This window comes from Orcinus orca, chromosome 5 (genome assembly GCF_937001465.1).
Source record: "Orcinus orca chromosome 5, mOrcOrc1.1, whole genome shotgun sequence".
Taxonomy (NCBI): domain Eukaryota; kingdom Metazoa; phylum Chordata; class Mammalia; order Artiodactyla; family Delphinidae; genus Orcinus; species Orcinus orca.
Window position 1 is genome coordinate 114491752 of NC_064563.1, and position 24964 is coordinate 114516715.

At 35.2% G+C, this 24964-nt stretch overlaps 1 protein-coding gene across 1 annotated transcript in view; it reads left to right on the forward strand.

Annotated features, from left to right (window-relative positions):
- The window catches only part of GBE1 (1,4-alpha-glucan branching enzyme 1), a 293919-nt gene that overhangs the window by 86872 nt on the left and 182083 nt on the right, over positions 1–24964 (forward strand). Inside the window, exon 3 of the mRNA XM_004280432.4 lies at positions 18150–18265. Within this exon, the coding sequence (XP_004280480.1) occupies positions 18150–18265 (116 nt within the window). The remainder of the gene's footprint in view (positions 1–18149; positions 18266–24964) is intronic.

Genomic DNA, 24964 nt, shown 5'->3' on the forward strand with positions numbered 1-24964 from the left:
GAAGGGTTTGAGAAGGATAGGTGTTAGCTCTTCTTTAAATGTTTGATAGAATTTGCCTGTGAGGCCACATAGTCCTGGGCTTTTGTTGGAAGATTTTTAATCAGAGTTTCAATTTCAGTGCTTTTGATTGTTTTTTTTACATTTTCTATTTCTTCCTGGTTCAGTCTTGGAAGGTTGTGCTTTTCTAAGAATTTGTCCATGTCTTCCATTTTGTCCATTTTATTGGCCTATGGTCGCTTCCAGTAATCTCTCATGATCCTTTGTATTTCTGCAGTGTCAGTTGTTACTTCTTTTTCATTTCTAATTGTATTGATTTGAGTCTTCTCCCTTTTTTTCTTGATGAGTGTGGCTAATGGTTTATCAGTTTTGTTTATCTTCTCAAGAACCAGCTTTTAGTTTTATTGATCTTTGCTATTGTTTCCTTCATTTCTTTTTCATTTATTTCTGATCTGATCTTTATGATTTCTTTTCTTCTGGTAACTTTGGGTTTTTTTTTGTTCTTCTTTCTCTAATTGCTTTAGGTGTAAGGTTAGGTTGTTTATTTGAGATGTTTCTTTTTTCTTGAGGTGGGATTGTATTGCTATAAACTTCCCTCTTAGAACTGCTTTTGCTGCATTCCCTAGGTTTTGGGTCATCATGTTTTCATTGTCATTTGCTTCTAGTTATTCTTTTACTTCCTCTTTGATTTCTTCATTGATCTCTTGGTTATTTAGTAGTGTATTGTTTACACTACACTACAGTACTACTACTACATTTCACCATGTGTTTGTATTTTTTACAGATTTTTTCCTGTAACTGATATCTAGTGTCATAGAGTTGTGGTCAGAAAAGATACTTGATATAATTTCAGTTTTCTTAAATTTACCAAGGCTTGATTTGTGACCCAAGATATGATCTATACTGGGAAATATTCCATGAGCATTTGAGAAGAAAGTGTATTCTGTTATTTTTGGATGGAATGTCCTATAAATTTAAGTCCATCTTGTTTAATGTATCATTTAAAGCTTATGTTTACTTACTAATTTTCATTTTGGATGGTCTGTCCATTGGTGAAAGTGGGGTGTTAAAGTCCCCTTCTATGATTGTGTTACTGTCGATTTCCCCTTTTATGGCTCTTAGCATTTGCCTTATGTATTGAGGTGTTTCTATGTTGGGTGCCTAAATATTTACAATTGTTATATCTTCTTCTTGGATTGATCCCTTGATCATTGTGTAGTGTCCTTCTTTGTCTCTTGTAATAGTCTTTATTTTAAAGTCTATTTTGTCTGATATGAGAATTGCACTCCAGCTTTCTTTTGATTTCCATTTGCATGGAATATCTTTTTCCATCCCCTCACTTTCAGTCTGTATGTGTCCCTAGGTCTGAAGTGGGTCTCTTGTATACAGCATATATACGGGTCTTGCTTTTGTATACATTCAGCCAGTCTTTGTCTTTTGGTTGGAGCATTTAATCCATTTACATTATGGTAATTATTGATATGTATGTTCCCATTTTCTTAATTGTTTCGGGTTTGTTATTGTAGGTCTTTTCCTTCTCTTGTGTTTCCTGCCTAGAGAAGTTCCTTTAGCATTTGTTGTAAAGCTGGTTGGTGGTGCTGAATTCTCTTAGCCTTTGCTTGTCTGTAACGGTTTTAATTTCTCTGTTGAATCTGAGTGAGATCCTTGCTGGGTAGAGTAATCTTGGTTGTAGGTTTTTCCCTTTCATCACTTTAAATATGTCCTGCCACTCCCTTATGGCTTGCAGAGTTTCTGCTGAAAGATTAGCTGTTAACCAATGGTGATTCCCTTGTATGTTATTTGTTGCTTTTCTCTTGCTGCTTTTAATATTTTTACTTTGTATTTAATTTTTGATAGTTTGATTAATATGTGTCTTGGTGTGTTTCTCCTTAGTTTTATCTTCTGTGGGACTCTGCGTTTCCTGGACTTGATTGACTATTTCCTTTTCCATATTAGGGATTTTTTTCAACTATAATGTCTTCAAATATTTTCTCAGTCCCTTCCTTTTTCTCTTCTTCTTCTGGGACCCCTATAATTCAAAAGTTGGTGTGTTTAATGTTGTCCCAGATGTCTCTGAGACTGTCCTCAATTCTTTTCATTCCTTTTTCTTTATTCCTCTTTGTGGTAGTTATTTCCACTATTTTAGCTTTCAGGTTACTTGTCCATTCTTCTTCCTCAGTTATTCTGCTATTGATTCCTTCCAGATAATTTTTAGTTTCATTTATTGTGTTGTTCATCATTGTTTGTTTTCTGTTTAGTTGTTCTAGTCATTGTTAAACATTTCTTATATTTTCTCCATTCTATTTCCAAGATATTGGACATCTTTACTATCATTACTCTGAATTCTTTTTCAGATAAACTGCCGATTTCAACTTCATTTGTTTGGTCTGGTTGGTTTTTACCTTGCTCCTTTATCTTATATGTATTTCTCTGTATTCTCATTTTGCTTAACTTACTGTGTTTGGGGTCTCCTTTTTGCAGGCTGCAGGTGTCTGCCCTTAGGCGGTAAGTTTGGTTCAGTGGGTTGTGTAGGCTTCCTTGTGGAGGGGACTGGTGCCTGTTTTCTGGTAGATGAGGCTGGATCTTGTCTTTCTGGTGGGCAGGACCAGTCTGGTGGTGTGTTTTGGGTTGTCTGTGAACTGATTATGGTTTTAGGCAGCCTCTCTGCTAATGGGTAGGGTTGTGTTCCTGTCTTGCTAGTTGTTTGGTTTTCGGTTTCTAGCTCTGTAGCTTGCTGGTCATTGAGTGGAAGTGGTTCTTAGTGTTGAGGTGGAGTTCTCTGGGAGAGGGTTCGCTGTTTGAAATTTTGTGGGGACAGGAGGTTTCTGCTGGTCTGATGTCCTAAACTCAGCTCTCCCACCTCAGATGCTCAGGCCTGACACCTGGCCAGAGCACCAAGACCCTGCCAGCCACACTGCTTTTGGAAAGTCTGAGGTCTTCTGCCAGCATTCAGTAGGTGTTTTGTAGGAGTTGTTCCACATGTAGATGTATTTTTGTTGTATTTGTGGGGAGGAAGGTAATCTCCATGTCTTACTCCCCCACCATCTTGAAGGTCCTCTCTAAATTGTAGAATTTTTGAATCTAAGTGCAGTTGTTAAGAAAAACATGATTATTCTTTTGAATTTAGATAAATGGCTATTATATTAGAAGCCAGAAAGCCTGATAATAGTAAATGGTTTAAATGTTCTTTATTTTAATGTGGAATTTGCTTAATGGCAGTTATGTTTATTCTTGAACATGTTAAACCTCCATATAACTTGTCCGTATTTTTCTGAAATTGGGTCTCAGATTTCTGAAATGGGAGTGGGGAAAGATGTGAAAATTGATGCCCTCAAGCATTTTAAAATCCAAATTGAAACTTGTACTACTGAGAGAAGTTTAACCTGAGAGTTTATGCCTATATCAGTATGACATAGAGTAGCAATTGAAGTTTTCTTACCCCCCACAGAGCTAATAAACAGATTGGTTCATTTCAAAGTGATTCAATTTTCTTGTATTTTGGGTTTCAGAAAAGAAGGAGCACAGCCTTAATGAATTATTTCTTATGTGTGTTATAAATGTAGAAATAACATGTAGAGGTCTTTTTTAGATACTACATGTGTTTATATGTGGATAATTATGTATTTTGTGAATCTTTAGATTAATAGCATATGGGGCATTTTAGTGGATCACTGTTTTTGAGTGGTGATATTTAATTATATATATATTAGATTAATTACATATAATTTATATATTATATATAATATATATGCATACTTTTCCTTTGGCTGAACCATGTGGCTTGCAGGATCTTAGTTCCCCAAGTGAGATTGAACCCAGGCCCCAGCTGTAAAAGTGCCAAGTCGTTGCTACCGGACCACCAGGGAACTCCAACACTTTTTAAAACTTATAATTTTGTAAACTTTTTAACTTTATATATAATATATAATTAATCTAACATATAATTAAGTGTCACCACTCAAAAAAAGTGACCTTTTGAAATATATTTATATATTATACAAACTATATATAATACTTCTGGAATTTAGCACATAAAGGAAAATAATCAAGATCTACCTTAAATAGAAGTAAATACATTCTTTTCTTTTAATTACTATAGTTTTTCTTTTAAGCTATTTAGTTAGTGACCCATATTAATTGGGAAGAATAATAAAAAGGAATTACCTAGGTTTTTTTGTGTGCTTTTTAATGATTTATATTATTTGCTAAATGTAGAGTTAACTTTTTATAATCTTAGTGTATAATGAAGTCTTATTGAAGAATACTATTTATGTTCCCTTGCAAAACTAAAAAGGAATGAGTTTTTTTGGTTAATTTTGTTCTTTGCTAAATTTCCAGTTTCCAAATTGTCTTGTGATCTTGATTTGGCGTAAAAAGTTATAAGTTTATTCTTCCAGTAAAAACTTGCTGAGTACTTATATGGGAGTAATGTACTGGCTGTTGGCATACAAAGATGAGGAATACTTGGTTGATCTATACCTTCAGCTAGCTTATAGTCAAAAACAAGGAAATCCGTATTGACACATACAATAAATGGTAACAGGTTTATAGTAATAGATGCAGGTAATAATAGATACAGGTTTAGACTATTTGTGGGAAGTTCAGTGGGGTAGTGCTCACTCTTACTTGGTGCACAAGTCAGCTATAGCAACAGTGATGCTGTGTAACACACTATCCCCAACTCAATGTGTTACAAAAGTAAGCATTTATTTCTCAGTCATATATATATGAATCTGCTCAGGTGGCTCTGTTTTTTAGAGGTCTTGATATGCTTAGGAAGGGTGAAGGGTAGCAAGCAAGATTTTTTTTTTGTTGGGGGGGAATGAGACTACTGATGAGGGACAGGGGAATTGTTGCAAAGCATTAGCAAAATTTATTGTGTAAAAGGTACAAAGATTGCTGTAGCAGCATTTCCCTATTCTCGACTCCATGATACCAGTTATTCCAGACTGAATGTGACGTCTAGATCCATGATGCTTTCTGACGTGTCTATGGCTCATTGATATCTATTCTAGATCCCTTGCTCTAAGCTCTCCAGCTCTCCAACCTCCCTCTTCCTGAAAGTTCCATCTCCTTTGAACATTAGCGCTTCTACCACACTCGTCCTGTAAATCTGCAGTGTTGCTCGCATCAAATTGTGTAATTTCTCTGCTCATGCACAGTTGCTGGGCACCATGAGGAAAATCACACAGCCATATGAACTGCTGCTTCTGTGGGTTCATGGCCATTAACACTCTACAGAAATCACTTGCACATCCCCAGTCATCTCTTTCTTACATCTTCCACAATAGCTACTTCAGTTTCACCACTCCCTGCATAATCCCTTATTTCACTGTCTCTTCATTTTCCATTAGTATAATACTTGCTCTTACTTTTCAGAGAAAATAGAAGACAGCAGAAAGGAATATTTCAACTTCCAAACCATTTCCCTAAAAAGATCTCTGTATCTATATTTATCCTTCCCACATGCTTTCAAAAGTTAGTAGAAGAAATTGATGTCACGAATATATGCATTGAATCATTTTCTCTTCTCTTCCTTAACATGGTAAATCTGTCTATTTACCTCTTCTTTCTCCTTTCAGGCTCTCCCTTTGCTGCTTGCTTTTTCTCTGTATATAAAGTTGCTCACTCCTTTCCTTCCTTAAATAAATTGGAAAACTAAAGAAGCTCCCTCCCTTAATTTGCTGTCAGATTTCTAGAATGATATTGTAGATTATTGGTTACTAAACCTGTGTGTGCATAGCACAAAATTAGGAAGCTTTATAAAAGTACAGATCTACTCCTGGATCTGATTCAAGGACCTGGGGTGGAGTCTATTGACTTCTAACTTTTAAAAGCAGCCATTTTGGGGAACTACCGTCGTAAATGAATATGTACTGACAGGAGTAATGCTGATCATATAGTATGTAGAAAAGGATACAAAACTGTAAGTTTAAAAATTTATATATGTATATACATACTTTTGTATATAATGTACATTATGGAAATGCACATGTCTGTGCATATAAATACGTATATAGTAAAAAAAATGAGAAATTTTAAAGTAAGGTGTTAGTGTAGAGCAGGTTCGGTTTATGAGTGCTTCAGTGTCTTTTTTATTCATGTTTTTTGGTTTTCATTCTTCAGAGAGTATACCTTTCTTTTGTGGTAAGAAAAAAATATGGTAGAGAAGTAATAGAAATAATAATAATAGAAATAATAGTACACTCAGTCACATGTGTTCTCCCATTAAATATCCCAGCCTCTCAATTTAGGTATCTTTTCCTTACTTGACTTTTCTGCAGTAATAGATGGTGTTGACCGTTTACAGTTCCTGTAAATTCTCTTTTCTCCTAGTTCTGTATTCCCTATCCTTTTTCAGTAACCACCCAAGTAACCACTGTCTGTCACCCTTAATAACTAAAACACTGCTTCTTATCAATTTTAACTCTGAAATAGCTTTCAAGTGCATTCCCTTTTTTTCCTCCCCATCTTCACTGAGTGGTTTAAGAGAACCAACTGAGATGGGTATAACTGACACCGAAGGTGGAGTGACCAAGAGTTTCAAGTGTCACTGAAAGCTCATATAAATTGAAGTCTGAAAAGAACAATTGGGATTGGAAAGTTGGAGGTCACTGGTGACCTTTGCCAGAGTATTTCAGAAATATTTTAGGGAATGAAGAGATATAAGGAAGTGGAGATAGGAGTCAAGAAATTGGGCTGTCAGTGGCAGGAGAACCAAAGGATGACTTGGACCAAAGGAGAGGTTTTCTTCATTGTCATTGATGTTACTTCAGAATTAGCAAATACATCACTTCATCATATTTGGATGCTGAGAGTAAAGAGCCTGAAGAGAGAGAATGTTTGAAAACCTCAGAGTGTGAGAAAATATTTGAAAACAGACAAAAAGAAAGAACAAAATCAAGAAATTAGCTTTGAACAAGAAAAAAACAAAACACCTTTTCCTCACAGGACGGTCCATAACTACTGCTGCTGCCATCAGTGTCACCAAATCATCCTATTTTTTGTTATTTTAATGACTTTCATTAGTTCTTCTATCATAATAAAACCCTCCCTTATATCATTAGTTTTGAGACAGCCTCTGCTCAAACCTTTTTTTTTTCCTTCGTAAGGGAGTGGATTGTATGATAGTTTTAGATTTCTGTTCCTTATGGGTCTCTTTCAGAGTCCAAGGTAAATTTTAACATTAGCAGCAGCAGTTCGGTTGGTAATCACTCACAAAACTACTAAAAATCTGGGCTCTAGAAGGAGAAGATATACATTTTTCTTTGCTTAAAAGACTATTTTTCTTCCCCAGCTTCTAATATGGTCAAGTTCTACTTTTTCAAAGCCTTGAAACAATTAATTATTTTCTCTTCAAAGTCTTCAACTATCTACCTAGACTCTTTAGTCTACTTATTGACCGAGCTATCTTTCAGTATTAAATTTTTATACGTGTCTCCCTTTGTGGTCTTTCCCTTTACAATATCTCTGATAGAACCTGATTTTAGTCTAGCGCAAAAGCTCAATAGAAATGAACAGATAACGGCTACCTGACCTTTAAAATACTTTTATTTTTTAACAGCTTTATTGACATACAATTCGCATACCATACAACTAACCTATTTAAAGTGTACAATTTCATGGTTTTTAGTATATTAAAACAGAGTTCTACAACCATAACCACAATGAATTTTAGAATATTTTCATTATCTCAAAGGAACCCTGTACCCTTTAGCTATCATCTCACAATCTTCCCATCCCTCCCCTAGGCTTAGGAAACCACTTACTGTGTCTCTAGAAATTTTCTTATTCTGGATTTTTGAATCAGATAATATGTGGTCCTTTGTGACTCGCTTTTTTCACTTAGCATAATGTTTTCAAGCTTCCATCTTATAGTATGTATCAGTACTTCATTCATTGTTATAGCCAAATAATATTGCATTGTATAGATATGCATCATTTTGTATATTCATTTGTTAGTTGATGGGTATTTGTGTGGTTTTCACCTTTTGACTATCGTAAGTAATGCTGCTATGAACATTCCTATACAAGTTTTTGTGTGGACATATGTTTTCATTGCTTTATAACTAGGAGTGGGATTGCTGGGTCAAAATGGTAACTCTGGCATTTTGGGGAACACCCAGACTGTTTTCCAAGGTGTCAGCACTGTTTTACATTGAGTTGTATAGTTTTAGCTCTTACATTTAAGAACTTGATCCATTTGAGTTAGTTTTGTATATGGTTTAAGATAGGAGTCCAAATGTATCTTTTTGTGTGTGGAGATCTAGTTGTCCTAGCATTATTTGTTGAAAAGACTATTTTTCCCCCATTGAGTGGTCTTGGTCACCCTTGTTGAAAATCAATTGACCATTGACACATTGGTTTACTTCTGTTACATTGCTAGCCATGTTAGAAAATATTATTTTACTTTCATTGAAATATTTTCATAAGTGGCTATAGGGTTAGCAGGGAGATCTATATAATTGCTTTCCTGATTACTATAGGCCCCTCCCATGCCCTCACAGCAGGGACTGGTTCAATCTTCCATCTTAAGATGAAAGATTGTGTTTTAGGGTGTAGAGAAGAGTCCTAAAGTCAAATCAAATTTATGACTTCAGGGGAGTCATAAATAGATTAAATTGCAGTCGGTAGTGATATAATGGATGAACTGGAGTACGTGCTGTAAGAGTCCTCCAACCAAGCTCCAGATGTTTGCTGACATGGAGGGATACAGTTCAATGTACTAGCCAGTTAAAACATAATTGAGAACCCTTCTTGGCACATGGGATGCCTTCCTCTGATGATTGACCATATTGCATTAGTACCTCTCTCCCATTCTTTCCCCTTCCTATTTTGTCCTGTTCTGCATTCTTTCTAAGCAAATAATGTACCTCTTCTTGGCTTTAACCATTAGTTTCTCTCTGCTTTACTTTCACTGAAAGATTATAAAATAAAAGGTGTCAAATCCAGACCAAAAACAAACCAGATAAAATGGCACAGAGATCAGTAATATAAGTCACAGCAGCGATAAATGCTTTTATCCTTAAGTCCCAAATAACATTTACTTTTGGTCAAGTGTAGATGGCAAGAATTGTTAGAAATTGAATAAATTTTTAGAACCAATCGTCATGATATAATTTAGCATATTCTTAACTTGTCGTGCATGAAGTAAACTAAAATTAAATGGAGAATTAAAAAAAAAGAAATGACATATTTTAAGGATCTATGGAAGATCTGCAAAGGTAGATCATACACTGGAGCACTTTTTAGAACTGAGTTCTGAGTGGTAGGCTCTGAGAGGGAGAGAAAGAGGTGAGGATGGGGGTTTAGGTAGGTAGGGGCACTTCAAGCAAAGCAGCTTTGCTTTTTTACATGTTTTGTATAGTTTCTATGCTGGAGTCCTTCATAAAATCTATTTTGAGATAATTGAATGGTTTATACTGCTAAAAATAAATAGATTGGTAAATAAATAACTGGATTGGTTACCACTGTATTAGACCATAAAGGACACCACATTATTATATTCAGTTCAATAAAACTAGAACTAAACGAAAAAGTTTAAAATAAAATACCCACTACTCAATTTCTCCCAAATAAAAATAGGATTAAAGAGAATATAAGAAGTTATAATTATAACCTGCTTTGAAAAGAAATGAAAACACTGTGTATCAAAGCTATCTCTTCCAGCTAGGACAATAAGGAGAGGCAACTTTTCTCATGCTGGTTCTGAATCTGATCCACAGAACACAGAAAATTATTTGAATGCCTATTTTCTAAATTCTTCCAAGTGTAGTACATACAGGTACTATTCTAAGATGCATTGAAGAGAAGTTAATTTATTGCATACAATGGATCCGTAGGGCATTCGAACTTAATTCTCTTAGCGAACCCTGGTTGAACAAGGCAGGCATGCCTTGTTATTAAAATGATAATCTCCGGGCTTGCCTGGTGGCGCAGTGGTTGAGAGTCCTCCTGCCGACGCAGGGGACGCGGGTTCGTGCCCCGGTCCGGGAAGATCCCACATGCCACGGAGCGGATAGGCCCGTGAGCCATGGCCGCTGAGCCTGCACGTCCGGAGCCTGTGCTCCGCAACGGGAGAGGCCACAACAGTGAGAGGCCCGCCTACCCGCCTACCGGATAATCTCTGGTGTTGATGAGGATATGGATAGTTGACAATTCTCATATGCTGCTGGTGGGAGTATGAACTGCAACTGCTTATCCAGAAAGCAGTTTGTTAATCTGTTTAAAACCGTAAATAAATTAAAATCTTACACTCTTTGGCTGATAAGATCACTTTTTACAACTGATAGCAAGGAAAGAGATTTGGACAAGTATTTGTTCACAGAGACCTCATAACATAGTTTTTACAATTTTGTTATGGAAATTTCCTATTATACAGAAAAGTAGAGATGAGCTTTGTCTTAGTCTGTTCAGGGTGCTATAACAAAAAACTACAGCCTGGGTGGCTTATAAACAAAAGAAATTGATTTCTCACAGTTCTGGAGGCTGGGAAGTCCAAGATCAAAGTGCCAGCAGATTCAGTATCTGATGAGAGCTCTCTTCCTCATTCATAGACTGCAGTCCTTTCTTTGTGAAATCCTCACCTGGTCGAATGCAGGAGTGATCTCTCTGGGATTTCTTTTATAAAGACACTAACCCCATTCATGAGGATTCTACCCTCATAACCTAACTACCTCCCAAAATCCCCGTCTGCAAATTCCATCACACAGGTTCAGTTTGTTTCCATTTTAAGAGACTTTTTTTTTTTCTTATTTTCCCCTCTTTTTGACTTATTAAATTTTCTAATTTTATAAATTGTTTACCTGGTCTTATAGTCAAAATAAAGCAAGGTACAATCTACAAAACTAATCTGTGTTTTCCCTCTTCATATACATAATCATTTCTCTTCACTTTTTGGGTTCTATTTTCATGCTTTTTGAAATCATAGATGACTACATACAGTCATCCTTCAGTCTTTGGTGGATTGGTTCTGGGACCTCCCCCACCTGCAAATACCAAAATCTGAGGATGCTCAAATCCCTTATATAAAATGATGTAGTATTGCGTTTAACTTATGCACATCCTCCTGTATTCTTTAAATCATCTCTAGATTACTTATAATACTTAATACCACGTAAATGCTATGTAAATAGTTATAAATACAAAGTAAATGCTATGTAAATATTTGGCAGTACATAGTAAAGTCAAGTTTTGCTTTTTGGAACTTTCTGGAATTTTTCCCCTAATATTTTTGATTCACGTTTGGTTGAATCTGTGGATATGGAACTCTCTGATATGGAGGGCCAACTGTATATTCATTTACCACCCCCTTTCTTTCATAAAAGTATCATGATATAGATACTATTCCTATAATAAAGACACGTAGTTAATTCTATTTAAAGTCACTTTTGGCACACTTTTTTTTTTTGGTCACGGAGAACGTTTCTTCTACGCATGCCTTTAAGAACAGTTTAGTGAGTGAAACTCTAGGTTATTTAATTTGTTCCCTAATTTCCAGAAAGCTGCATATCATAGGACTGAGCATATTGTTCTTTAAAACGATATTAGCATCCCATTGGTTCTGAAGTTAGTGGCATTCTGACATACTCTAGATTTTGTTCTTGAAAACCACAGCTCTCCTAAACTAATGTATTTTAAGAGCAGTTTTCCCTAAGAAGTAATGCTGGAGGTCTTAAGGTTATTTCCAGGGTGCTATCTTCTAGCAGAAATTTGATGATTCTCAAGTAACCATCTGAGGAGAAGAATTATCTGGAGGGGAAAAAGAGAAGGTAATCAAAAAGCACAGGGTTATATGTCAGGACTGCTGTTCTCCACCTCCAAAAATTGTGTGGTCCTTCCATAATTCTGGGTAAGGGCAATGCCATAGGAGGTTCCTGTTCTGGAGCTTATGACTTCTTGGAAACAGACTGGATGCTTCCTTGACATGAGAGAAGTCCCCAAACTTCCATCATGACAAGCCAACTTTGCATTATAAATCTATGTAAACTCTGAATAATATGAAGCTTGAAACAATTAAACAACATTGTTTGATGAGGTAGGGTGTTTACTTGTTTTAAGGAGGTGATATTCCAAATATTTAATAATTTATGATGTAAGGGATATCGACTCAGATAGGAGGTGACTGACATCTGCCATATAGGCCAGTACTGGGCTTGTATTAGATCTGATATTAGATCTGCCACATCCAACAGGGACCTTACTTCACTAGCTCAGTGAAGCCTGCTTATGGCAGGGGTTGACCCAAGTACGGACCACATTGTTCAGCACATTGGCATCTTCATCAAAGGTGTGGTTCTACATAGTAAGTTGGGACCATTTCAACCATGCGTAAGGAATATATATATTAAACTGAGAAACTCTACAGAAATGAGGTGGCTAAGTCCTGATGAAGAGAAATACTTTACTGTGAGTTAAAGAGTTTGGGAATATTTGAAGAAGGCTGACATTTAAGAATTTTATGTGAGGATTATTACACTAGAAAAAGAAAGGTTGTTGGGCTTGAGATAATACAGAGTCTGTGTGCCTGATGCAGTGACCTTAGTTAACGTTTGATCGCCTGTGCCGAATGTGTGTTTGCAGTTCATGTTAAACTGCGCATCACACATTGTTTCTTTTCCATATCTCGATTTAAATTTGTCTGCTGGTTTTGAGTCTATGGAAAAATAGAATCTTTTGCATTATAAAATATGATGATGAATTTCAGCCTGTTAGTAATAAAATACTTATTTAAATGTTTGCTTTTAAACTGTGTCAGGTTATTCAAACTTGATAATCATCGAAAGTCTTAGAAAATGTTTTAATAAAACAATTTATGCAAGCAGGAAACATGTTCTTAAAACACCAAGACTAGAATAATAAGCACACATTGCTTTAGGGGTACCTCATCCTTGAGCCTAGCAATGTCTAGGTTATGGCAGGAAATGACACACAGAAAGGAAGATGAGTTAAAATGTTAACACTTAAAAATTTTAATGTTACTTTTCTATGTAGAAGCCTTCAAATTTATATTCATTTTCTGATCAAAGTGGCCTGTACTTTTTAACCATGCAATCTATTAGTGAGAATATTATAAGAAACATTTTCTGTAGACACTTATAGCAGTATATTGAATATTGGTCTTAATATATGTTTTCTTTTAATGTTCAAATTTTTGTTTCCTCACACTGACACATTCAGATTCCTTAATATATCAGGTCTGTTCTGTAATCTTCATCTCACTGGTCATCCTTCTGAGCTTTACAACCCTAGTGAATCCCAAATTCTATATCCTAAATTTCATGTGAGTAATATTTACCTTGAGGGATTATTAGTGATAATTTCTATTTCAGAATTTCCTTGAGCTACTGACTTGGAACATTATTTGGTAATCTATAAATCTAATCTAATCTAGAACATCACTTACAAAGCTATGAGCAGAAAACACCTGAAGTCAGCCGTCGAGCCAGGAAGTTGATTCTCAACGTGGTCCCTCAGCGAGCAGCAACATCACGTAGGGACTCTTTAGACATGCAGATTATTAGGCCATATTTCAGATATATTGAATCAAAAAACTCTGAGGGTGGAGGCCAACAGTCTGTTTTAATCAGCCCAATCTGCTTTAACAAGTGATTCTGATGTGAACTAAAGCTTGAGAATCACTGAACTACAGAACTCCCAATATGTAGTTCTGTGTGTGATAGAGAGAAACAAATAATTGTCACAGGTGGTGATAGGATATTTTTGGTCCTGTCCTGAGACCTACATAGATATACAAACTATTTGCATTAAGTGCTTAATTAAAATTAATTCTATCTTGTAGATTTAGGATATAAAGTCATGGAGGATTAAAATGAAAAATGAGTAATCTGGCTCTAAAAGTATGCACTTTAGATATATCTAATATGCCTTAGAACCATTTATCATTATTAATATTACTTTACTTTCAGTTATTTTCAGGAATAAAGTCTCATGACACTTAAGACTTAAATTCCCGGGCTTCCCTAGTGGCACAGTGGTTGAGAGTCCGCCTGCAGATGCAGGGGACATGGGTTTGTGCCCCGGTCCGGGAAGATCCCACATGCCGCAGAGCGGCTGGGCCCGTGAGCCATGGCCGCTGAGCCTGTGCGTCCGAAGCCTGTGCTCCTCAACGGGAGAGGCCACAACAGTGAGAGGCACGCGTACTGCAAAAAAAAAAAAAAAAAAAATCCCCCAAAATGTATCTTTCATCTCTTATTATTTTGCCTTCTGTGTTTTTCTAAAAAAAATTCCATTTAAAAACAAAACATTCACTTTTGTTTAATATTTTTACACCAATCATTGAATGTTTAATTTTTATTTACTTATTTTTAATTGGGTACTTCCACAATTAGTTCCCACAGTCATACCTAAATATACCTTAATGGTAGTTCCTTCTTTCTTAACCAAGGACTTAAGTTTATGAGAACAGATCCAAATCCAATGACTTTTCTGACTATTCTGTACCTGGACCTTAGATATCTGTATCCTGTAGAATAAAGCTCATCTTATTAGCTATTTTTAGAAAACAATTTTAGGGATAAACTGGTTTTATTAGAATAAAATCTTTCATATGCCTGCAGTACAGTAGAGGTGGTTAGTTTGGTTGGTGCCCATCTTTCAAATGGAAAGAAGCAATAGTATTTAATAAAGGAGGAAGAGTAAGGAAAATTTAGGGCTGAACACTGATTGGAGAAGGAATCAAGGAGATAAAAGACTAGTGGGTGTGGCTGAAGAGGGATTTATGTGGGAGACAGCTGTCCAATGCAAAAATCTCAAGTTGTTTGATGTATGTACGCCCCTTGCAAACCTTCCCCTCTCTCTCCCTTTGAAACCTTTAGTATATTCTGCATTGCTTATGATGGTTGGTAGATGGATTTTCTTTGGGAGCATATGTGAAGATGTTCCAAATTTTTCTTTGAAGATTGGAGTTCAGCAAGAAAAATGTACGTGTAGTAGAAGTTAACACCAGGATTTCCATGAAGAGGAGGTGTGGTAATGAAATGAAACTCTTGAAAATGATAGAAAAAACATTTTTTACAGTGTAGGATTAGAAATAATCAGCATTTGTGTTAGTGTCTCTAAGACACTATGAAAGGAGAAATGTGATTCAGTAAAAATATTTTTTCTTTATACAAATATTATAACATTACCTGTTTAAACAGATCTTAAAACTCAAGTGACTGCAAGCTGAAGAACTATTTCAACTGATATTCAAAAACTAATATTCAAAACCACATTTATTTTTACATTATTGAAAACAGCTTTTAAGTAAATCTGCATAAGAAAATTTCCCATATAATTGAAGTTTCACTTTCAAAGTAACAGTCTTATTTATAGTTGAATGTTTAGAGGATCCTATATTATATATTTTACTCTTCGTTTTAGTGTACTGTTACTCAGTTTAACCTTTTCTGGATGAAATCTGAATGTCATTCTGAACCCTAATTTTCAGTTTGGCATAGAGCAGGGCCTACATTAACCACTCAGTACATATTTAATGAATGAATGAATGAATGAACTAATGAACTGTACCCTTTATTTTCAAATCTAACCAGGAAGAGATCTGCTGCTGGTCTTAATTTTATTGTCTTAAATGATTAGCTTAAAAAGAAATTCAGTAAATGTATAAAGTGTTACACTACCTAGATCCTCATATTTCAAGCTGTTTTCCTTCTCTCTAATTATGCCCTAAATTCTTTGCTTTGGTAAAGGAATGTCACATCATAAACAGGTGAGATGTATTTGATGTTTTAGGGGCAGGAGAATATAGTAACACAGAGCTTGTTGAGCTGTTCCTGAAGATAAAACCGCCTTTAGATATTTTCAGATTGTCTTCTGATGGGGAGTAGAAAAATGTTTAGAAGGACCTTTATTTACATGTTGTTTCTTACCCCCACTCTACCCATGACATTCAGACTGGCTGAGAGTGAAAAACCTTAAGGCTAATGTGGTGAAAGTATTGGCATCTAAAAGAAGAAATCATAGCATAAAACAAGCTTCTTGGTGTTTTTATTATCTCCTTAATTGAGAATCTAATTTCATAGCACTATAGTGCATAGCATCACAGGGGCTTAAGTTTTTTTTAAACAGTGAAATATTTTAGGCATAAACAAATAGGGGAAAATGTAATAAGCATCTCTGTGTACACCACCTACCTTAAAAAATAAAACATTACAGATATTATTAAAACTTCCTGTGTTCCCTTTCCTCTACCCAGTGGAAATCACAATAGAATTTGATGTTTGTCATTCTTATTTTTCTTTTGATATTTTTACTACATATGTATGTATCAATGTTATATAATACTGTTTTGCATATTTTTTGAACTTTACATTAATGGTATTTCTATACACCTTTAAAATGAACTTCAATGTTTTACCTCTTCCTATATATTGAATATTTAATCCAATCAGTTTATCGTGTTATATAACATCCTGTTTAATTATACCATGATGTATTTACCCATTTTGTGGCTGATTTAACTTTCAGTGGCTTCCATTTTTTGCTATTGCAAGCAATTCTTCAGTGAACATCTTTGAATATTTTCTTGTGACCATTTGTGAGAATTTCCCTAGGGTATTACCTAGGAGTAGGATTGTTAGACCCCAGAGTTAACATAGCTTCAACTTTGCTATGTAATGCCAAATTGTTTTACCAGTTTGTACCCTCAGCTGCAGTGTTATTTTGTATCCTTGCTGACTACTTGATATTTTCAAACTTTTAGTTTTTGCTAATCCAGTGGATGAGAAATGACATCTCACTGTTGTTTTAATCTGTTTCCTTAATTATGAGTGAGCTTGAGCATCATTATGTATGTTTATTGACCATTCATATGTCCTCCCCTGAATATCTTTGTTGATTTTTCTATTGGTCTGTATTTTTTTCTCATTGATTTATAGATATTGATATATTTTGGATGCTCTTTCTTGGTATGTTCATTACAAATGTATTCTCCCAGTTGGTAGCTTGTCTTGTCATTCTGTCTATCTATCTATCTATGTATGAAGGAAGATAAGTCTATAATTTTTGTAGTCAAATTTATCAGGCTTTTCCTTAAGGTTTTGTATGTACGTGTATGTGTGTGTACATGTATGTATTTTGTCTAAAAAACACTTTTAAACCCAAGATTATAAACATCTTTTCCTGTATTTTCTTCTAAGCATTTTATCATTTTGTCTATCATATTTAAACATTAATCTATGTTCAAATGATTCTTCAGTAATATTATTGGTAGAGATCCATTTCATTTTTTTTTCATAAGGATCACCAATTGTCCCAGCACCACTTATTAAACAGTGTGTCCTTTACTCACTGATTTTTGTTTGTTTGTTTTGTTTTTGTTTTTGTTTTTTGCGGTACACGGGCCTCTCACTGTTGTGGCCTCTCCCATTGCGGAGCACAGGCTCCGGACGCGCAGGCTCAGCAGCCATGGCTCACGGGCCCAGTCGCTCCACGGCATGTGGGATCTTCCCAGACCGGGGCACAAACCCGTGTCCCCTGCATCGGCAGGAGGACTCTCAACCACTGTGCCACCAGGGAAGCCCTACTCACTGATTTTTAATGTCACCTCTATTACATGTTAAATTTCTATGTGTCCATTTTGGCTTTTCTTCAGCATCTGTAGTCCACCTCTCCTTTGCCTCTTGTAGTTTATAACCTTCTACCTTTCTTACTTGAGGCGTTTCTTTAGATTTTAACTCAGTTCTATCACATACTTGTGGATTTGGGTAATATGATTTTAATAATTTTTCACCATTTTTTTTCTACCATAACATGTATTTTATCTAGTTGCCTAGAATGCGTTTCTATTTTTTTCATATTATCTCCCTTTGTTGATGGTGTTTCTTAAAAAAGGACCCATCATTCTATTTATTGATAGAAGTAATAGAGTTGAAAGTACAATGGAAAATGTTTGTAATCTTTAATCTTTAAAGTTTGCAAAAGGCAAACTTTCAAATATGCTTTTTAAAAAATAAGTTAAGCATAACCTGCTTTTTCTAAATGACTAGTAGAGTATTTTGTTTAGTACCTTAGAAAACAATGTTTTTTAGGCAATTTGTGTGTAAGTAGGCAGTATATTATACTTTGATTGAAATTTATTGAGTATTAGTCCTATAATGCTATTAGTTAATTGATCATCTTTATTTTTTCAGATGATTGGAATCCATTTGCATACCCATATAAAAAACTGGATTTTGGAAAATGGGAGCTGTATATCCCACCAAAGCAGAATAGATCGGTCCTAGTACCTCATGGATCCAAATTAAAGGTACTTTCCTCCCTCCTGTTTTCATTTGAACTTACTATTTTCTTTTTGCCCTGTTTGAAAGGTTTGATTTAAACTATTAAAATGTAAAGTGATGCATAATAATTATGGGAGAAACAGTGTAAATTTTTAAATAGAGGAAAATTTAAGAGAAGTCATCACAAATTGAAATGTGTTAGACCGGAATTGTTTGGTTGATAAGGTACTGAACTTACTAGTTGTATTATTATCAACTTTGGAAACCTTATAGAAGGATCACTGAATAACTGCAAAAGTTTAGTCTGGAAAACAGAAAGTTTGATTAAAAAAAAAAAAAAAAGAAACCTGTCCTCAAGTCAGCCGGGCAGAGAATTTTTACCTGTAGAGACAGACTTGATGCAATTGACTTTGTGATGAGCCACATAAATGTGGGAGGCTGTGTTGGAGACCCATGCCTTTTGGGGATACGATTTTCTTGATCTCTTTCTGCTCTTTGATATCAGGGCTGTTGCTTCTCCTGTTCTCCTTGGATTAGCCTAGGGGCCTGCCTGTCCTCTACTTCCCCTCTGCTTTGGCTGACCATGCAGCTCTGCATTTAGGGTGTGCAGAGCCAGCACAGCTGCCCTCTTCTGTCTCTTCAAGGGAGGCTTGAAGGATGGGTCCCAAAGTCTGGATTACCTGTCACAGATTTGATTACATGAGAAGCGATCTAAATCCTTTAACATTTACTTGATTTTAGCCCATGCTCATATAATTATATAATATTTCCATGTCCCTTGTATCTCTTTCCCTTCCTTGAACGTGTGATAGCATTCATAGCATTTTTCATGATAGATTCTGTAACTGAATTATATTTTTATTGGCATTTGTTATTTAACAATATTAACCAGAGCTAAAGTATATTTAAAATAAAAAATGTGTTGTATGTTTGTTTTGCAGTTTTTTACAAATAATGAAATTATAAGTGTACCTGACAATACTGAAATATTGCCACACATAATATAGTTACCAGAAGAGCATATTGTCTGGAATAAAGAGACATTTTTATATGGGATAGCCGCCAAGGTTCTCCTAAATCTGAAGTGAAAAGGAGAAAAAGTAGCTACAGTATACAATAAGAGGGATTTAAATTTAATATATGTAATCCCTTTTCCAAGTCAGTATAAGCTTCACGAGAGCAGGGGCCTTTGCTGTTTTGTTTGCTAATACTGTATGTTTTCAATTCTTAGAAGAGTGCCTGGCACAGAGTAGGCACTCAAAAAATGTTTATTGAATGTTAAAGCCATTTTTAGGCCCAATCTTTGAAGGAGTAAACCATAGAGCTTGATTTTTCTATGGTCTGTAAGTCCTGATTTTAGGAAACTGTGAAGCAAGGCTACTATTATAGTACTGATTTCATTGTTGCTTTAGGTCTTTTGGACATTTGTTTTGTTGTATTTTGTTTTTAAGAATTGAAATTTCCAGTTTTTTAAAGTGCTGCAGAAATTTTTTTGTCTTCTTAAATTAGAAAATTTTATGGGCTCCAATTACCTACTCTTTGCATTAAATGGCGGGTGAATTAATTAATTTTTTACAGTTTTTAAAATTGAAGTATAGTTGATTTACAATATTATATTAGTTTCAGGTATACAGCATAGTGATTCAGTATTTTTATAGATTATATTCCATTTAAGTTTATTACAAAACAATGGCTATATTTCCTTGTGCTATGCAATATATCCTTGTTGCTTATCTATTTTATAAGTAGTATTTTGTATATCTTAATCCCATACTTCTATTTTCCCCCTCTCTCCTATCCTCTCCCTACTGGTAACCACTAGTTTGTTCTCTATATCCATGAGTCTCTTTCTGTTTTGTTATATACAGTGAATGAGTTAATTTTCATGTGTTGTTTTTATACATTGGGAAAAAATGATTACTAGGAATGAATGCTTATTAACATATACAGTTAATAATTATAGGCATTTGCCTCTCCCATCCAACTCTAAAACTTTTATATTTTCTCCTATGGTCTGAGTGTTTGTGTCCTCCCCCCAAATCATATGTTGAGATACTAATTCCTGATGTGATGGTACTAGTACATAGGGCTTTGAGAGGTGCATAAATCATGAGCGTATAGACCTTCAAATAGGATTAGTGGCCTTAAAAAAGAAACTCCAGAGAGATCCCTAGCCCCTTTCACCACATGAAGATACAACAAGAACTCTGCAACCTGGAGAAGAGCCCACACCAGACTATGCTGGCAGCTGATCTTGAACTTCCAGCTTCCAGAACTGTGAGAAATCAATTTCTGTTGTTTGTAGGCCACTCAGTCCCTGATACTTTGTTATAGCAGCCCAAATGGACTAAGGTGCTTTCAACACTATGCTATATACTATACTATGCTTTTTTTCATAAATTCATTTGACCTGGATGAAATGAAATAATAAAAAAAAAATTTTTAAAGCATCTTTTACCTTTTTACTTAAAAAAAATCTATATCTAACAGTAAACATTCAAAAAATATCAATCAACTGCTGTGTAATCTTTCTTCATTATTATTCTCTAAAGATTTCAGTGAGGATAAATTTACTGGAAATTTAGGCCCAAAGTATCACTCATAGTGTTTAGATGTTTCAAATTTTGAGGAAACATTTAGATGCTATTATAATGTCAATATGGTGATATAATTAGTTTTTCACTTACGGGAAATGATTTATCAGATTTTCTTTGGGGGGGGCTGGGGTTAAATTCTCTATTAAAAATCAACTAACTTAAGGTTTTTGGCCTTTCAATCTGAAATTGTCTGTAGGTAGTCTACCTTGGTAATTAAAAATCTTGTCTTAAATTGAACTTGAAAACTTATTTCATCCCACAAGGGATTGACCTTTATAACTCATTTGTGGATGTTTCTCTTACGAATTATCTGGTAACCATTCTCAAAAAAGAATATTACCTACCATTGAAATAATAGCTTTATTTTCTTTCCAAATACCTGGTCTTTTCAACTGAACACTTTGGAAGAAGATAGCCCATTGCTTATATGGTCAAATATTTAAAAAGTAAAGTAATAAGGTGAGGAGGTCAGTGAAAGACCCCACGTCAGGAAAAGTGAGAGGGCGGGGAAAGTGAACTTGAAAGGTGGGTTGGGGGCAAACTGAAGAATTCCTTTCTTTTCTTCTGATTTCCATTTTCTTCTCTTTTTAAAAAAATCATTCCTATTAATATCCATATGACTAGCAATGGCAATTAAAATTGTCTTCTTTTAAGTGTTTAGGATGTTTATGCACTTTAACTTTTCCTTGCCAAATCAGTAACAAAATGGACTAGGATAAAGGTTTTTTGATACCAGACTTTTAACCTTTTTGAAGGCTCATGTATTAATCATCTAGAGCTACAATAACAAAATACTGTACTGTGGGTGGCTTAAACAACAGAAATTTAATTTCTCACAGTTCTGGAGGCTGGAAGTCTGAGATCAGCCAGCATGGTTGAGTTCCAGTGAGTTCTTTTCCTCGCTTACAGATGGCACTCACATGGCACTAATCTTATCAACAGGCCCCATGCTCATGACCTCATTTAAACCTAATTATCTCCCAAATGTCCTGTCTCCAACTACCATCACAGTGGGGTTAGGGCTTCAACATATGAACTTGGTGGGGGGCACAGTTTGGTTCAGAGCAGATCATATTGCTTTCTGAATTATATTTAGATGTTATACAATTGATTGGTAGAAAAGGGTCATGGAACTTAATACCTACATTTGCAGTTTTCTCAGATGAGACAGATGAAAGAAATTAGAGATTATTTTACATTCATATTTAATTTAATCCTCACGGTAACACTGTGAGATAAAATACTGTTATTATATATTCATTTCATAGATGAGTACACTGACATTTAGAGAGGTTAAGTAGATGGTATTGCCTGGACTTGAATTCAGGCTTGTCTAATAGCAAAGTCCATGGTCCTAACCATCGTGCTACACTGCTGGTCAAGCTAAAGGTTCATAGAGAGAAAAAGGAAAAAACAAGTGATACAGAGGAAATAGAACTTGAGCCTTGTCTCAGGTCTAACTAATTATTTTATACCATAATTGCTTTTGCTTTTTTGTGTGGGGACTATTGTCTCCATTTTTCAGTGTGCTGAGTATTGAAGTGACCTTCCCTGAGAATAGAAAGGAGATAGAAAGTTTGTGGAAAGAGTTTGCATTTTAGAGAATAAGAGATCAGATTGATTACATAAAGTGAAACTAGTTATTGAGGGCTAGAATGAGATTGCTAGGCAGAAGGATGCCACTGGGCAGGGATGTGGCATGTTGAAAAATTAATATCTGCATATTTGCTTAAGAAGGTTAATCTCATAAGCACTTCATCCTTTATTTCTGGACTATTTTCTTGTGTCATTTCTTCATCTATTTCCTTCTCTCCACATTTTGTTAACTGTTTTAGGATATTCTAGTATTTCGATATTGAATCTCCTAGATTTTCTTATCTTTTTGTCAAGTTCCCCATCATTTTGACTTTCTGTTCCATTTTGAGAAGTTATCTTCCAGCTGTATTATTTTAGTAATCACATTAAAAACATTTCTAATAAAATGCCTGTGTTGTCTACCTTTTGTGTAGATTCTGTCATTGTTAAATATTCAAAGATAGTTTTATCTTTTTGAAAGTATTATAGATGTTTTATTTTTCTCCCAAGTTTTCTTCTTGTTCCCCCACCCCCTCACTGTTTCTTTCAGATTTTCTTTTCCTGTGTGTTTTTGGTTTTTTTTAGTCCCTTGTCTTTTGTGTTGCAGGCTGTCTTGAAATGGCTGGTGATCCATGATAATATCATTTTAGAATGACTTAGGAAAAGACAATTGAAAATTCTGATTTTGCTGTGGTTTGTTCCTGGTGATCTTCACTGTTGGGTAGTCAGAAAGTGAGATAGCCTTTATATTGATGGAAAGAAGTGAAAGTTTTTCTCTGGGGTCATTTAGTTTTTGCAGAGGTGAATCTTCCAGTCTCTTACAAGGGATGGGTGTAAAGGGTATGGAGTGGAGGAAGTTTTATGTGGCTACTGGCATCCTTGCATAAGGACAGGGAAAGTAGATAAGGGTCCCAACTTTCAGTAAGACTGAATCCCCCTATTTTTAACCATATGATTCACACCTGCCATTTGCTATGCTCATTGTCTCTGAACTTGGAGCCTTCCTAGTTCAGTGTTTTTCAGAGAGTGAACCTCTGATCTCCCATTTGAGGGGTGAGAGGTGGCATTTTGGAGGAATACACGTTTATCTGTATGGGTTAGGGAAAGGCTCTGCTGAAGAGCCTACAGTGCCCTTGTTTAACACTGCATCTTACCTTCTGCCATAGTGCTAGAAGCCTCCAGATGCTGAGTTTCCTAGGGCTTCTGTGAAGCAAACTGACCAGCTCTCTTCAGTTTCTTCCTCTGCAATAGCAGATTTTAATTTTTTCCTGTCTACTTACTTCCTTACCACTCCAACTACTTTCTAAGTTCCAAAAACTTGTTGAAATTTCTGTTCTCTTGTTGCCTCCTTTTCTGTCTTTCTCTGTTAATACTTTTTGTATTCCTTTGCTGTTATTTATTTTAACAGAAGTTTGGTAGGTTTGTTATTTTGATTATACTTCTTAAACCCCCGTATTTAAAAGAAAGCAGAAAAAAATACATCTTCCAGATAGAAGAATATTTTATAATTCTGGGGCCTCATTTGAGTATTACATTCTTATCGTATGCCATGATTATAAAATTTTGGTCAGACTGATTATTTCTCGCTTGTGGTGTCTTTACATATTATTATATGTGATAAAGATTTTCTTCTCTATGACCCACAGAAAATCCTTTACTCACTTCACTTGTTACCTGGTTCAACTTAATCAACCTTTAAGACCCTGAAACATCTAATTGTGGGAGAATGTGTAGGTCAAATTAGATGCACTTTCCTTTACCACAGAGCTTATAATTCTGTGTTTGCAAAATACACCATGAATGTTAATGAACCTAAATAACGTACTAGGAAATGGTCTTCCTCTGTAGATGAGAATAAAGGCTTTTTAATTGATTCATTTTTCTTTTGTTTTTTTTTCTGAAGCTCTCTAGAATGTTGGCAGGAAACACAAAATAAATCTGTAAATTTCCAAAGCAGTCTTTTTACCAATATTTAGCATAACTCTGTTTGCCTAGAGGGTGGGTGAGGTAGAAAGTGTGAGTGTTTCCTTCTATTTTGAGCGTGCTCCACATTAATTTATCAGATTTTACTCTTTTTCTTTCTTAATATCTTAGTTAGCACATATTTAGTTTTATATTTTCTGCACTCGACATATTGCACTGTTTTCCCTGGATGTATGTGAAGAAATAAAAAACAAAATGCCTGCACTTTGAATTTATTGCCCACTTGGAGAAAACTCACCATAAACAAATGAGTCACTTGAGCATTCTGTGGCTGGTAAGGGAGTAGAGGAAGAAGCTTATTTATTTTTGAGAGGTTTATAACAGGAAAGTAAGAATAAGTAAATAGAATATGTGGTTGTTTCTTTTTTATATTTGTTAGTTCCTTTCATTTTTGGTTAAATATTAATGGGGCTAAGAGGGGACCCAAGAATGAAAATGACAGGGAGAGAGGACAAGGATTAGAGATAGATTCTTAGGAAACTGGAAAGATGGAAAAGAATAAAGGTCACAGGTTGAATAGTTAGTTAGGGAATGATTATGGAAAGAGATGCATTTTAAGCTTGGTCTTGA